The sequence below is a fragment of the Chiloscyllium punctatum genome, chromosome 2, assembly GCF_047496795.1.
Source record: "Chiloscyllium punctatum isolate Juve2018m chromosome 2, sChiPun1.3, whole genome shotgun sequence".
NCBI classification, from domain to species: Eukaryota; Metazoa; Chordata; class Chondrichthyes; order Orectolobiformes; family Hemiscylliidae; genus Chiloscyllium; species Chiloscyllium punctatum.
In genome coordinates, this window is record NC_092740.1 from 38,686,940 (window position 1) to 38,704,713 (window position 17,774).

General features: G+C 37.9%; 1 protein-coding gene across 1 annotated transcript in view; it reads right to left on the reverse strand.

Moving 5' to 3' along the window:
* Window positions 1–1,691: 1,691 nt before the first annotated feature.
* The window catches only part of jmy (junction mediating and regulatory protein, p53 cofactor), a 116,644-nt gene continuing 100,561 nt past the window's right edge, over window positions 1,692–17,774 (reverse strand). Inside the window, exons 9-10 of the mRNA XM_072596183.1 lie at window positions 8,902–9,466; window positions 1,692–7,449 (exon numbers count right to left, since the gene is read on the reverse strand). Of these exons, the coding sequence (XP_072452284.1) occupies window positions 7,139–7,449; window positions 8,902–9,466 (876 nt within the window). The 3' untranslated portion in view covers window positions 1,692–7,138. The remainder of the gene's footprint in view (window positions 7,450–8,901; window positions 9,467–17,774) is intronic.

Genomic DNA, 17,774 nt, shown 5'->3' on the forward strand with positions numbered 1-17,774 from the left:
AATAGTGTTTCATGTGTCTTGGGAGACAATGTGACAACTGCAGAATGCTTCATTCGACAATGGACTTTCTCCATACTGCATGTCCATTGCAGTAAGATAAAGATGCAAGTTTAATTCATAACATATTACCTCCAGATAGCTCTGCATGTTTCTAGTTCTATGAAATGCACTTATTGACACTACATGCTAAATAAGCCACCTGATGACAATTTTATTTCGAGCCAAGTGGTTCACAAAAGATATTACATGAAATATTAAGTTAAAAATCACACAACACCAGGTTATGGTCCAAGAGGTTTATTTGGAAGCACTAGCTTTCGGAGCGTTGCTCCTTCAGCAGGTGGTTGTGGGTTGTCCAGGTTATAACCTGGTGTTGCGTGATTTTTTAAAACTTTGTCCACCCCAATCCAACACCAGCATCTCCAAGTCATGAAATATTAAACAATAACTAGATGAAAAGCTACCATTTATTCCATTTGTATAACAAATATTTCTGACCCAGATGGTTGCTAACAGTGGGAAATGTAACCAGAAGAATTCATTCACTTCTTTGAGATATTAAAGGACCTCTTCCTACAGGAAAAGTAGCAATTCAAAAGGAGACTTGCTCGCTAAGCAAGTGACATAGTATCGGTTCTGTTATTAATATTTAATAAGTCAATTTATTTACCCATCATGTGATGTCACATATAATTAAACAGTCTGAGATAGTTATGCATGTAGAACACTATTCATTCTCTCCTAGTTCATTAATCCATAGAGTTCCTACCATCACTAATTCAACCATTCATTAAATGTAAAGCTTTTTGTCTTCACTAAAGAACATTTCAGATAGCGGAATGGGACTATTTGGCACCGCCCTTTTGGCGCCGATCATTTGGCCCCGCCATTTTGGCGCTCATTACTTTAGCGTTGAGCTGTTTTGGCACCAATTCAGAATTTAAAGAGAGTTTTGTAGCGCCCGTAAGAAATTCGTTTTTATTGCATTGTAAGAAATAAATCAAATTCTTTTTTATTCATTATTTTTAACCTATTCATTATAAAAACGAATTTCTACATTTTGCTACATTTATCAAACACATATAGATAACCATCATCTATAATTTTGGTTTGTCTCTCTTGCTTAGATTGTTTTCAGCCATTTCTGGTATGGGCTCTACAAGAAAATTATATTACAGCTTTCCAAAGTGAAGACAGAAGGGCTTAAGTATCATCAAGGCAGTAGATGACTATTAACAATTGTTAAATGAGAAAATGATTACAAAACGAGATTTGAAAGTTGAGAAAAGTACATTGGGTTGTTAGTCATCCTCTCTTCTTTAACCAAACAAGACTTTTTTAAAATTCTGAATTGGCACCAAAACAGCTCACAGCGCCAAAACGGCAGGGCCAAATGATCGGCGCCAAAACGTACCCAATTCTTCAGATAGTGATTATTCTTCGTTTAAACAAGTAACATGCCTAAAATTGTTTCTTGCCAGCTTGAACCTGTGCCCCTTTCTACTAACCCAAATATATATACATAATTTCAAAGCTTAAGAGGCTGCCTCTTAGCTCAATTCTTTCTCCAAGGCTAAAAAGCCCATGTTTTTACAGATGTTCTTCATAACTTAATCCTTTGTTGCAGTGAAGGTTCTTTATGTCTCTTAACTGCTCTGTCATTATTTCACCGACACAAAATACACACAATGTTTAAAGGAAGCATTTCTCCTTTCCAAATTTATTTAAAAGTACAGCCCAAAGCAAAAACATTAAACCAACATCTGATAAAAAAAACTCAGCATCACTCATCCAGGTGTACACTGATATCAAATTATAACTGCAACATGCTGACCTATGACAGGCAGCAAGTGGAAGCAGCAAAATAGGAATTTTTCTCTCTAAGGCAATGAATCTGTGGAATTCTTTACCACAGGAGGTTGTCGGGGCAAGATCATTACGTACGTTCAAGACTGAGACAGACAAAATAGTAATCAGTAAAAGAATCAACGATTAGGAGGATAAAGCAGGAAAGTGGAGCTGATGATCATCAAATCAGCCATTATTTAATTGAATAGCCTACTTCTGCTTCGATGTTTTATGGTTATGCCACACATGGAATATAATTCATATGATTTAATTGAGACTCAATTTTAATGTCGTACAGCCATTACTATAAATACTAAATCTGTTTCTATTTCACATTTACTAAATGCCAAAGATTGTTTTTAAATGATAAGTTGTAGGTTTTAAAAAGGAATCTGTTAAATACCATTGAACAAATGATAAGAGTGTCTTTTTTTTCTGCCAATTTGCATCCCTTTCCTCTATGCAATTATTGTTTTACACTGAAAAATAATGAATTAGCCCATCATACAAGATATGGGGCCATATTTGTAACTTTGGTTCAGATAATCTAAATTTGTTCTTTTTATGGTTATAATGATAAATTATTGCTGGTTGAAGTGGAACATTCAATGTTTACCATGTTTGAATAATAAGCCAATTCATATCATTGATCAAATCACATACACAAAGATAGAAACAAGCTTCTTCGAAGCCAGCGATATATCCCCCAATTTATTAACATTTTCAGACATGGGACATTTTTATTGAAGTGTTATCATACGTTTATCTAAGGAAGGCTGCATTTAGTGAATTTACAAAAAAAAGCTTCAACTAGTAACCGTACTTGACAGTTAACAGATTAGGAAGCAGGTTTAAACAGCCTGAATAGTTTGCAAGAAACTATGATTTTAAAAAAGTGAGGGAACAACACTGAGAGAACCCAATACCCTGAGTTTTATTCAATCTTGACCAGAACACTGTCTCCACTTAAAAGGGGTATTTTGAAAAGGACACTGCAGAAAACTACATCTTGACAAAAAATATGGTTAGAGTACAGGCTCCTTATGCTGATGACAGAAGGAATTAGAAATTATGTACTCAAATGCAAATTAGCTAGATTTCCTTAAGAAAATATGTTGGAATTGTATTGACAAACTTGAGAAATGACAGGATAAGTGTTGAATATAGATTAACCGGTAACTTTGGGCCCATGGTTTCCAAAGTTCTCCAACCAGGTGTTCTCATCATCATAAGTTTGTCTGTCTCAGATAACTGTTAGAGATCTACTGCTATGATTAGTTATCAATTTTATTATCATACTATCACCCAACTATCAGAAGGTGAACTAAAAAGATTGCGGTCTTTGTTCAGCATTTGCATATTCTCTTTGGTTAATCAACTTTATTTTTCTAGGAAATGATCAGTTTAATGTTTGGAATTTTACTTATTAAAACTATTTGAGTTCACTTAGTTTTATCCAGTTTGAAATTTGCTTTACATGGCATTTCAAAACAGGAAACAGAAATGAAATATATACAAAGATTTAACCGAATTGTGGGAGTTTTAAAAATTAAAGCTCAGATGGAACACAGTCATTAATGGAAAAATAAGCACTAGCATAAACAAAATATTAATCAAATAGTGATAAGGTTTATTTAAGCCTCATCTCTCTGCAGTTAATTTTGCCCTCTTACACAAACCCACAGATTACTACTGCAATCCAATTCTTGCATGTAGTTAACGTGCAGCACTTTGGTTAATTGACAGAAATAAACTAAAGGATTAGAACACATGCAAGTAATTACTAACCAAACAAATAAATTGTAACTATTAAAAATGTCAGTCAAACCCAAGCTATGTCATAAGCATTGAAAGAACTGCATATGCTGTAAATCAGAAATAAAAACAGAAGCTGCTGGCAAAGCTCAACTTATCTGGCAGCATCTGTGAAGAGAAATCAAAGTTAACATTTCAGGACCAATAACCCTTCCTCAAAACCTATTTTGTGCTGGACAATGGAGGTGCAAGAAAAGCTCGCTTAATTTAAACTAATACAAATGAATACTGTACTGGAAAGTATCACGCAAGTGAACCACACCACTGCAAAACTTCAAAATGCTTAAAACTGCATAAGTACCTGTAACTAAAACCTAACAATTGCAAAGTTAATATTACGAGAAACCAAATTATGCAGTCATTATGGTTAAGTCTGAATTTACGCCAGATACACATTTCAAATGATTTAATGCATGATCCAGGCTTTATTATGGAAGTTAAATTAATAGCTTTCCTTTCCCGTCTTGAACTGTCCCAAGCGGTGTTTGTAAGCCGTCAGTATTCTCAAAGTCCCAAGTTTGAATGTAATTTCATAAATTTTAAACCCAAGATAATTGCACAAACTCTTCTACTAAATCTAGGATAGTATTACAAAGCATGCAAAAAAAAGCTATATAATGATTCACGTTGACAGAATAAGCAAAGCAACTTTCTATAAAGTTGCTTTTATGTTGAAACTGCTAAATGGGCATTTTCAAATGTATTTTTGGTAAAGAAAGATCTTATCCTTATGGAAATAATCCTATGCACAGTATTCGTCAACCATCTCTGAAGTCAGTCAATTTGCTTTTAGAAATAGGATAACCCTGGCTGAAACTAGACAGGGGCTTAAATCTATAGATATAAATTTTTAAAAAGACAGTAGTGTCAGGAACAGTTTAACATGTCGAGTATTTTAAAATACATATTAAGAGCTAATAATTTAAATTGGTTTTGTCATGAATAAAATGAAACCTGATTTAACAAGCAATGTATTTCTTAAACATACAGAATGCTTGTGAAAATAAATAGCTATGTCAGTTTTATGCTAAATGATCAAATGATTCTTGCGTATACAAACACTGAAACTATAAAACAAACTCGAAATGCGTTCTTAGTACTAATGCCGAACTCAAAGTATAAATTAAAAACTTGTAAGAAGCTACAACTTATCTTTAGAGATAAAATTAATAGCAAAGCAACTGATACTTTTATATCCACATTTCAGAAATTGTTACGTTTTCTTCATTTTTAGTCTGGGATGTCTTTAATCAGTGCATTAAAAGTATACAATGTGGCACAACATTTACTTTGTTTGGATTCACAATTCATTGCAACTCTGTTCAATGCCCTGACAAGATTGTGGTTATTTCTTCCTCCCTAGTTGGTTGTTCATACTAATTTAACTGATAATTATTTATAAACACACTGTTTTCAATATTTTACTTCCATGTATAACCAGAGATAATTTGAAATCATGCCCTTTTTACAAAACATAAGAATTCTATTTGAAACCACATCTGCAGTAGTTTATTTGGAAAGTCAGAGATTCTTCTTCTTCATACATCATGGTTTATTGTCCACTATTGGTATGTAAACGTCTATATCAAAACTCCCAGATAATCTAAATCAGAGGAAAAAAAACTAATTTTAACTGATCAGAATTCGATTTACCCAACATTGATCCCAGTTTTCCTTCCTTGACAACAAAGTAGTTCTACAGTCTACGGTATACATATGTAATAAATAAAATAAATACAAATCTCAGTGTTACTTAAAACCTACATTATAGACCAGCAATTCCTATTGAATCTAAATTCTCCTCACATATTTTCACACATTTTCTGAAATGATTTAATTCAATGTCATTTAAATTAGGGCTATACAAAAGCTCATTCTCTAAGATTTTCTGCACTTAATGCAATGCTGATGTTCACTGATTATAGCGGAATTATTCTATCTTAACCATTTTACACTTTCCTCTTTTTGGTCACACCTACATTTTGCTCCATCCATATGGGATCTGACTAAAGCTTCAGTCCTCAAATAAATGGTTTACACCCACAAGAGGAGTATCAGTAAGGAGCCCTCTGAGTAAACTTTTAGATAATTAAACATATATCAAGGAAACTGATACTGTAGGTCAGCACTCAATTGAACACAAGGCGTAGTGCTTTACTAGGTACAAATTAAGTGCATTCTTCCTCTGTAACAAAATTTAGCACACAGTAGGAACCAGAATTCTGCATTTAAAATATCCACATAGTGCACTTTTGTCTCCAGCCACACGACTGAATGTTTCAAAGCCATGCTTTTTGTTGTATAAACTAGAAGCCTAGTGAAGGACTGAGGCACACAGCAAAAGACATGGCCAATTTTGAAAGTCATAAAGAAAACCATAAATCAAGATGCAGTTGCCAAGCAAGACCAAGCTTTAGAAAGTTGGGAATTATCTGAATTTTTTTCACCATTGAATTGACTCAACCGAAACTCCTCAAAAATATTTTTCAGGCATACATAAGGCAATCTGTTCATGCACATACAGATGATTTAAACAAACCTACGTTAGTCAGCCTACAACTTATTTGAATTAATTTACATGACTTTTCTGTATAAATTGCTTTTAAAATCAATTTGCGATGTAATTTTATATAACTTTAATTTCTGTAAAAACTATTAATTTGCAGTAAATCATTTTATCTGCTACCCCTTTTGGCCCATTTTATTAATTTCTACAATTTTAAAGTACCAACCACAGTAAACTAATGACAAATGGTAAACTACTCAAATATACTTTTGCAAAGGTCAACCTAGGGGTATAAAGTAAAATACACGAAAGCAAAAATGTGTAACTTTACAGTGCACAAGATGAAAGACTCCAATTTGCAGAACAAACAGCTAAAACTAACTTGCATGTATACTTTGTGTCCATTTATTAAGGCATCTGGACTCTCACCTTCCAAAATTTTGCTGGGTGTACAGAAATCTTTTTCTAAGACTTTGATGAAAACTCCTTTGGTAGAGGGAGACTGAGAATAAATTTACAGTCAGGCCATGTTTTAAGGTCAAATTGTACTCTCCCTTATTTGTACAGAAGGAAAGTGGAGTGTTTTCAATTATACTGATATTTTCTTTAGCATGCTCAATGAACATATTAGATGGTAACAGTTAAACCTTCATGCTGATTATGCTTAAGTGGGATCTGAATAAAATTTACTGTGATACTCTGTCATAATTACAAAATAAACTTACATAATGTCACCTTTCATCAACTTGTGAAGAGGGTTTTGGAAATTTTAAACATTATTTAGTATACATACTTATTAGTTTAGATATTAAAATATTTCATTTTAGGCACAGCTTCAAGGGAAATACCTCTCTACCACTCATTGACCACCAGCTCTGCCACAGGACCACGAACAATTAATTGCACAGTGGAAGGAAGGACAAGGTTATGTTTAGAACACACAGGCCTTTTAAACTTGGTCTGTAAGAGTTAACTCTCCCAGTCAGTGTAAGTTAAGCCTTCATCCTCATCATCCTCAGATTCTGGTGACGCCTCTTTAATTCTCCGTAAAGCTTCATGGATGCTGCGTGTTAGAGGATCAGCATCATGCAAATCAATGGAGGATTCTCTCAGGGCTTCTTTCCGAACCTTCTTCAACTTTACGCCTTTCCTAATTTGTGCAAGTATATTATTGCTGTCATCTTGATTTGGAAATGGAGGCAGAGAACGCAGGTCAACTTTTCTCAAATGGAAGCTGCCTCGCTTCAGAGAAGCTAGAACTTCATCCATTGGTGAACTCACTGCAATAGGATCAAGTTGAAACATCATTGAGAAACAATCACCCAAAAATCATATGAATGTCTTCTGACATATATCCTCACTAAGCAAACATTTTTAAACAATGAGTGAAGAAAATGCAGTTTCTTTTGTTACACAGTCAATATCCAGTGAACAAATATGCAACTATATGGTTTTGCTGAGCAGAATACAATGCAGTGGGATAGAGAATCATCCAAGTATCTGTGCATACCTCTCGTTATCTCAATAAAAGAGAAAAAGATAATAACTCATCCTCCTCCTAAACTTTATTTGGTTCACCTAGTATTCATTCAGGCATTTAAATGGTATGTTGTCTCAAGCTACAAGAATGATCCCAGTCTCATCAGAATCTGTTACTTTTCAAAAGGTATACAGGCCACTTGGGTAATACAGGTTGTTCTGCTATAACATGCAGAATTTGCTATTCAGGTAGTCCTAGGATAACACGCGTTTCAGCAGTGAGATTTGGCTATAACTGATGAATTAGAGAACGGTATTTTTGAGAAGGCTTACCTCCATTAGTAATAGTGTGATTCCAGCGGGGATCGGTACATGTGCTTCATTCTGTGCATGTGCCGATGTCCGTGCCGTCCTGCGCCTGCGCTGGTGCTCACATAACATCTCCATGCCATTCCACACATGCACAATGCCCGCGCAAAATTTCTGCGCATGTGCAATGTCAGCGCCAGTCCTTGTGCTGTTCTGCACATGCATCGATGTCTGTGCTGCTCGCGCATGTGCCGGTATTCACCGGAAGTGTCTGCGCTGTTCCGCACATGCAAAATGTCTGCACTGGTCTTCGTGCCGTTCTGCACATGCACCGATGTCAGCTGCTGACAGAGCAGCTTGCTGAGCAAGATACTGTACATACAGCAGCATTCTTACATTTTTAAAATGTACTGTGTTAAATTTACTTTTGTTTCATTAATAAATATGATTTCAACCTTCAATCAGGGTGTGCTAAACTCTGCATTAGAAGTTTGGGTGATTTTTGAGCAACTATGAGTGATTTGTTTGCTGGTCTACTTTAACCGTACTTTTCCCATAGGCCCCACTATTTCTATGGAGCAATTTTGTGTTAAGTGAGGTTTCGCTGGAACGCAACCACGGCGTTTATAGGAGAACTACCTGTAATGGGATTGATTAATTGGGGTCACAGTTTTGAAAAGTGCGAACTTTTAAAGCGTGTCCTGGCTGTAACATGATTACATCGCCAATACTTTAAACATTATTTCTAAAGCACGAGTTTCCTATGTTGCAGGGCTGTACAAGAACATAACCATCGTGTCATAGAAGAACTACCTGCTTATACGCTACCCAACTGTAGTACGATAATCTCAGAAAGCATTTATTCATTCTAAAATAGAGGATGATTGCAAAGTAAAAATAAAAACAGGTGGTTAACATTTTGAACTGTAAAAGCCAATAATTACCTCTCTGTTTTTTCAGCTCATCACTTGATGCTGTTTTCTTCAATTTTTTTCTAGCATTTAATAGCTGCTTGCTGTCAAATAAATGAGGTATCGGTGAACTAATAGGTTGTGCTGTTTCTTTGCAGTCACCTGACTGAACAGGTTTCTCTATTTGTTGCTGAACATTGACTGATTCTTCACAAACTGGCATCGGAGGAGGTGGAGGGGGTAGAGGAGGTGGTGGAGGTGGTGGTGGAGGAACTATATCAATGTTACTGATTTCTTCTGTCGAAGGGCTTGGAAGTGAAATAGGTTGCAGTAGTTCAGGGGTGGCATCATCTCCTGACTGTGAAGAAAAACATTCCTCTTCTTGTAATACGCTTTTAAATTCTGTTGCTCCAGTGGACCTTGTTCCCTTCTTTACAGTTGAAGTTTCTTCTTCAGTTGTTTGTTGTACTTGTAATGTTTCTGGAAGAGTGTGCGTTTGGTCTTTGCCAAGGTAAGCCACTGGACTTGTATTATCTTTTCTTCTGACATTTGTGAAATGGAGTCTTGTGGATTTAAGTACAACTTGCCCAGGGTACCTCTGAATGATGAATGAAAAGAGAAACCAGTAATTTCGTGTGCCATGAAACTAGAGAATAACTTGTATTTTCAAGCATCTTCAATGTAATAAAACTGAATTCACAAACCCTTTATTATATCTCTCAGATTTTCAAAAAGTGCTCTAGAAACAATGGAGTCACTGTCGCTAAGTAAGTGAATTTTGTCAACTGCAAGGTGACAAAAACAGCAATCGCAGTAACGTCATGAACAGCAACGGATATCAAGTTTAGATTTTAGATTAGATTCCCTACAGTATGGAAACAGGCTCTTTGGCTCAACAAGCCCACAATGACCCCCCCCAAAGAGTGACCCACCCTCCATATTTACCCCTGACCAATGCACCCCACACTATGGGCAATTTAGCATGGTCAATTCACCTAACCTGCACATTTTTGGATTGTGGGAGGAAACCAGAACACCAGGAGGAAACAGACACAGGGAGAATGTGCAAACTCCACACAGACAGTTGCCTGAGGCTGGAATCGAACCCGGGTTCTTGGTGCTGTGAGGCAGCAGTGCTAACCACTGAGCCACCATGCTACCCCAATTAAGTTAGCTTTTTTTGGTAGTGACTGAGGTAGGACAATTTGCCAGAACAATTACTACTCTTTTTGTATAGTGCCACCTGACTTGCTGAGTATTCCAACATTTTATGCTTTATTTCATGTTTGCAGCATTCACAGAATATAGGAATAGACAAGTTGGAAAGCGCACCCCATACCCTCTCTTAATCATGTCACACAATATCTCGAGGCAAAAATATAAAAAACACCTGTAGATCATTTAGGAAAACTCTGGGAATTTCATTTCCAATGCTGAAAGTGATTAGGTTCCAAAAGACCACAGTAACTGGACAATACAATCCCAAAGTGTTCGGTCTTATTTCTATACATACAAGTTTATCTTCTATGATATCAAGTCGAGATTTCTCTTGAAAGCTTGCAGTAAATTAAGATTTTTGCTGTATTTTCTACAACGAGCAAGGAACTAGACTGGGCTACTCAGCCCTTCAAGCCTAATTCACCATTCAATAAGAACATGGCTGCTGATTTTAACCTGAACTCTACATTCCTGAATATCCCCAAAAACCTTTCATCTCTTTGGTAATTAAGAATCTATCTACCACTGCAGTAAAAATATTTAAAGATTCTGCATCCACTGCCTTTTGGGGAGGGGAATTCCAAAGATTCTTAACTCTCATAAAAAATGTTTTCTCATTCCAGTTTTATATGGGCAACCCCTTTTAAACTATGAACCCTAATTCTAAACTTTCCCCACAAGGGGAATCATTCTTTCAACATCCATCTGGTCAAGTCCCCTCAGGATGTTAAATGTTTCATTTATGTCACCTTTTACATTCCAGTGGATTTAGGCCTAGTATATCTAACTTTTCCTCATAAGGCAATCCAATAATTCCAGGTGTTAGTCGAGCAAAACTTCTCATAACTGCTTTCAATGCATTAACATAATTTTGTACGTGTGGTGACCAGTACTGGACACAGTACTCCAGTTGTGGCCACACCAATGACCTGTACAGCTGAAACGTATGCCCCCCTACTCTTGCATTCAATTTTCGTCACGATGAAATATAACATTCTGCTTTCTTAATTACTTGCTGCCCCTTGCACACTAACCTTCTGTGATTCATGGACTAAGACATCCACATCTCACTACACCTTACAGCTCTGCAATCACTCATCATTTAGATAACATTTCTTTATTCTTCCTACCAAAGTGGACAATTTCACACTTTTCCATATTGCACTCCATTTGCCAGATCCTTGCCTATCTGGATCCCTTTGTGAACTCCTTATGCCCTCTTCGCAATTCACTTTCCTACCTACCTTTCTATCATTAGCAAATTTTGCTGTCATACTTTTGATCCCTTCATCCAAAATATTCATATAAATTCTAAACAGTTGATGTCCCAGCACCAACTCCTGTGGCACACTACTGGTGATATTCTGACGACCTGAAAGGCCCACTTACTCCTACTATCTGCTCACTATTAGCAAGCCAATCTTCTGTACAGGACAATACGTTATCCCCTACACCGTGAGCTTTTATTTCCAGCAATGATATTTGATGTGGTAACCTTATCAAATGCCTTGTGGAAATTTAAATACATCCACTAGCTCTGCTTGATCTACAACACAGGTTACTTCTTTGACAAAACCCTGTTGACTCTGTCTGATTACCTTGAACTTATCAAAGTTATATCCTTTAAACTATAATTTTTAATAATAGCTTCTATCATTTTCCATTTGAAAGATGTTAAGCTAACTAGCCTACAATTCCCTGTTTTCTGCCACCCTCCCTTTTTGAATAAAGGACTTCCTTAGCGAGTGTAAATTAACCTTCCTGAATCCATCATTTTTGTAAAATGAACTAATATCAACGATCTACTGGTTACTTCTTTTGAAACTCTAGGATTAAATCCTCCCAAACCTGGGGACTTGTCAACTCTTAGTTCCAACAATTTACTCAGTAGTACTTCCCTGGTAATTGTAATTTTGGAATTTCTCTCACCGTTTCAATTTCTGATTTATGGCTTTTTCCAGGATACTACTTGTATTCTCTCTAGTGAAGACAGACGCAAAATATCGGTTTAATTCGCCTGCCATCTCTTTACTCCTCCATTACAATTCATTTTCCACATGAACAACACCTACTTTGTTAACTTTTCCATTTTAAAGGTCTGTAGAAACTTTTCCTACCTGTTTTTATATGTTTGCTTAGCTTTCTCTTATACTCTTTTGTCCCTTCTTATTCATCTATTAGTCATTTTTTGCTTTTTAAAAATATTCTATCCAATCTTCTAACCTGTCACCCATCTTTGCTGAATTAGGTCTTCTTTGAATTTGATACTATCTTTGACATGTTCAGTTAATCATGATGGCCGGTCCGTCACTTATAACTATTCATATCTGTTGGAATGTGTATCTTTTCTGGAATATTCCTTCAGACGTTTGCCATTGCATCTCTATTGATTTATGCCTTAACCCAAATCGCCAATTTACTTTCACTAGTTCTGTTCACGCCCTTGTTTACATGCAAAATAACCATCTTGGACATACTTCTCTAATCCCTTAAACTGTACATAAATTTCAATCACATTATGGTTGCTATTACCCAGGGGCACTTTCACTATGAGCTCAGTCATTAATCTCCTCTCACTGGTCAAATTAGATATAGTATAGATTTCTCTCTGGTTGGTGCTATAGCATGTAGGTCTAAGAAACTGCCCTGAAAACATTCAATGATTCTTTCCTCTAGACTACTTTTGATCATATGATTTTTTTTCCAGTCTACATGCAGGTTAAAATACCACATGATATTTGCTGTATCCTTTTGACAAACCCCCATTATTTTTCCCTAGTTACCCTGTCCTACCATATGATTTCTGAAGATGCGCTTAATTCTAAAAATGATGTCCCCATTAAGTGAATTTCCTCTGGACATGACAATTAAATGAATTTAATGTACTCCCTCCAAATATACATCATTGCCCCAGTATTGGAGCAATATGTCTCTCAAGACTGCAGTGGGGCTTTTTTTTGGTGAGGGTGAGGATGAGAAGATCAGTGATATCATGTGAAGACATGAATATATAGGACCATAAGAACAGCAGTAAACTATGTAGCCTGCATGCAGACTCCAATTACATCATGGCTAATCATCTACCTCAATGCAACTTGCTTGCACTGTCCCCACATTCCAATGACATTAGTACTCAATCGGTTACCACAGTTGGCTGGACAGCTCATTTGCAATGCAGAGTGATGCCATCAGTGTTGGTTCAACTCCCATAATGGTTAAGTTTACCATGAATAAATCTTCTTTACAACCTTTCTGCATATCTGAGGCATGGCGACTCCAGATTAAACCATCACCAGTCATCTCTCTCCAATGAGAAAGCAGCCTTATGGTCCTAGAGGGCTATGGTGACTTGACCTTTATCTATTCAGAAATGATTTCAGTCGCAAACATGCCCAATAATTGAGCTTCTCCCCTTTTTTGGATAGAGAATTCCAAAGATTCACTATTCTGAGTGATCAAACACTTTCCCACCTCAGTCTTAAATGGTTTACCCGTTATTCTGAGACAATGACCATTGGTTATAGACTCACCCTACAGGTAAAACATCTGATCTACATCCAACCTAGTGCTCTGTAAAAATTGAGAATGCCCTTTTTGTGCATTCATCTTCAATAAAAAGTATAATCGAATATTCATTTCCCAACTTTGGTCACCCTTTAACAGAGTCTCTGTAATAGCAATTACATGTCACACATTTACCTCTATGGATATCTTCAAATGATCCATAGAATTTCCTAAACATTGTCTTTTTAATAGCATTCCACATTCTGATCTTGTTTCCTAATGGCCTTCAGATTGTCTGGTTTATAATTTCACTTACTAATTTTTCATTTTCTGTTAGCAGTTTTGCTTTCCTCCAATCTGAAATTTCTGAGGCTCCCATCCCACTGTTAACCTAGCTGAACTGCTTCGCAAGTGCAGCAGCAAATTTCCCCACAGAGATGTTAGACCTGGGTCCTGCTACACTGCAATCTGAAAATCTCCTACAGGCTTCAACCTACCCCAAAATTAGGTTCCAATTCCTCAGAAGTAAGATGTCATCCTTCCTACACTAATCTGCAATCCACGTTTTCAATCCTATGGTAACTAGGACTTGGCACTCAAGAGAAATTTGGAGATTATGCAGTTTTTTAGGTCCTTTTTAACCTCACTCATAGCTCCTAAGAATATGCTTTCAAGGTTTCCTACCTTCATTGGTGCAACATGGACAATGACCTTTGAAGATTGACCCTCCCTCAGAAGAATGTGCTGCAATCATTCTGTGACTTAATGGTATGAGGGAGGCAATAAATAATGAGAGTCACATAGCCTTTGCCTGTCTATTTCAAGAGAGATACAGCAAAGATTACAGATATAAAAGGTCACCATTTAAGAGAAGATTCAACACTGGACCAGGGTGTCAACTAAGCCTTCTATAGAATACAATGGGAATCTCTCAACAACAGGTTGAGAGTTCTCGGCCTTTTCTCGTTGGAACGGCGAAGGATGAGGGGTGACTTGATAGAGGTTTATAAGATGATCAGCGGAATAGATAGAGTAGACAGTCAGAAACTTTTTCCCCGGGTACAACAGAGTGTTACAAGGGGACATAAATTTAAGGTGAAGGGTGGAAGGTATAGGGGAGATGTCAGGGGTGGGTTCTTTACCCAGAGAGTGGTGGGGGCATGGAATGCGCTGCCCGAGGGAGTGGTAGAGTCAGATTCATTGGCGACCTTTAAGCGGCATTTGGATAGGTACATGGATGGGTGCTTAATCTAGGATAGAAGTTCGGCACAACATCGTGGGTCGAAGGGCCTGTTCTGTGCTGTATTGTTCTATGTTCTATGTTCTATGTTCTAACAAAAGGACTGAGAGTGTCCACAAATATCCTCATGAATAAGGCAGCTGTCATCACCACACTCCTGCACTGTAGTGAAACATAGACTGCGTCAGTGACACAGTGCTTGGGCAATCCAATAGGAATATCTGTGCCACATCCCCAGATTCAACAGAAAGAATGCCAATCAAAAGCTAGTCTCATTCTTCAGGCCAGCTCCTTGAATCTTCAGGCAAAACCCTGACAAAATTAACTTTGGGTGTTGAGATGCTTCATAAGCATCTTCCTTGCAAAGTGTTGTTTTCTCAACTTTAAAACAAACAAACAGTCAGTCAATGTTCCAGGGAAAGGTGTAAAAAAAACACTTCAAAGACAGACTGAAGTTTTCCATGAAGCCAGACAGGACAGACATTAATAACTGGGAAGAGCATGCTATCAACTACTCAAAATGGCAGCAATCTGCCCTTGAAGTTACATCATGAGTTGCATGACAATGCCTTAGTGATGAGGGAAAGTAGCAGCATAGAAAGCAAGAAATCTGCACACCAGATGCCACTACTTTGTGGATGTCAAGCTCAATGTGCATGAATATATCTGGGTCAACAATGAATTTGTCAGCCACATGAGGACCTATGGCAGAAACCTGGGACCCAAAATTAGTCGCAAACTGAACAAGCAATGAAGGCTCAGAACATAGAAAAATACAGCGCAGTACAGGCCCTTCGGCCCTCGATGTTGCGCCGACCGAAGCCTACCTAACCTACACTAGCCCAATAACCTCCATATGCTTATCCAATGCCCGCTTGAATGACCATAAAGAGGGAGAGTCCACCACTGATACTGGCAGGGCATTCCATGAACTCACAACCCGCTGAGTAAAGAATCTACCCCTAACATCAGTCCTATACCTACCACCCTTTAATTTAAAGCTGTGTCCCCTAGTAACAGCTGACTCCATACGCGGAAAAAGGTTCACACTGTCAACCTTATCTAAACCCCTAATCATCTTGTACACCTCTATCGAATCTCCCCAAAACCTTCTTTTCTCCAATGAGAACAGCCCCAAGTGCCTCAGCCTTTCCTCATACGATCTTCCTACCATGCCAGGCAACATCCTGGTAAACCTCCTCTGCACCTGTTCCAGTGCCTCCACATCCTTCCTATAGTATGGCGCCTAAAACTGTACACAATACTCCAGATAAGGCCGCACCAGGGTCTTATACAACTGCAACATGACCTCAGGACTCCGGAACTCAATTCCTCTACCAATAAAGCCCAGTACGCCATATGCCTTCTTCACAGCACTATTTACCTGGGTGGCAACTTTCAGAGATCTGTGTACATGGACACCAAGATCCCTCTGCTCATCCACACTACCAAGTAGCCTACCATTAGCCCAGTAATCCATCTTCTTGTTACTCCTACCAAAGTGAATGACTTCACACTTAGCTACATTGAACTCCATTTGCCACCTTTCTGCCCAGCTCTGCAGCTTATCTATATCCCGCTGTAACCTGCCACATCCTTCTTCGCTGTCCACCACTCCACCGACTTTCGTATCATCCGCAAACTTGCTCACCCAGCCTTCAAGCCCCTCCTCCAGGTCACTTATAAAAATGACAAACAGCAACGGTCCCAAAACAGATCCTTGTGGAACACCGCTAGTAACTGCACTCCAAGATGAACCTTTACCATCAACTACTATCCTCTGTCTCCTTCCAGCCAGCCAATTCCTAATCCAAACCTCTAATGCACCCTCAATGCCATACCTCCATAATTTTTGCAGTAGCCTACCATGGGGTACCTTATCGAACGCCTTGCTAAAATCCATATACACCACATCTACTGCTTTACCCTCGTCCACTTCCTTGGTCACCTTCTCAAAGAACTCAATAAGGTTCGTGAGGCACAACCTGCCCTTCACAAAACCATGCTGACTATCCTTGATCACATTATTCCTATCCAGATGTTCATAAATCCTATCCCTTACAATTCTCTCTAAGACGTTGCCCACAACAGAAGTGAGACTCACTGGCCTTTAGTTACTAGGGCTGTCCCTACTCCCCTTCTTGAACAAGGGGACCACATTCACTATCCTCCAGTCTTCTGGCACTATTCCTGTAGACAACGACATAAAAATCAAGGCCAATGGCTCCGCTATCTCCTCCCTAGCTTCCCAGAGGATCCTAGGATAAATGCCATCAGGCCCAGGGGACTTATCTATTTTCACCCTTTCCAGTATTCCCTCACCTCTTCCCTACATACCTCAAAGCCATCCATTCTAATCACTTGTAACTCAATATTCACATCAGCAACAACGTTCTAACAACAATACTGATGACCTGTGCTTCAGACTAGCCATACACTTAGCAAATCAGCTACAATACTGGCATCTACTTAATGCAGAAAATTACTAATCCAGCAATCACAAATGACATAACATCATACTCTTAATCATCAGTAAAGTTTTTTTTTAAATTTGCTTATTAAATGGGAGTGGATGAGCAAAACCAGCACTTATTGCTGAATGCTCTTGAACAAAGAATCTTGCTCAGTCATTTGAGAAGACATTTAAGAGTCAACCACATTGCACTGCATCTGGAGTCACATGTACGCCAGACCAGGTAAGGATTGCAGATTTGCTTCCCTAAAGGATATCAATAAGCCAGATGGGCAATATAGTCTCCACTAGACTAGCTTTTTAATTTCAGATCTTTGTTGAATTCAAATTTCACCATTTGCCATGTTCCCAAAATAACAGTCTGGTACCCTGGATGACTAGCTCTGTGATACACCACCACCTCATCTGAAAGTGATGGAAGGTGGAGTCAACAGTCATATAGAAGTGCATTTACAGAGCAATAACTTGCTC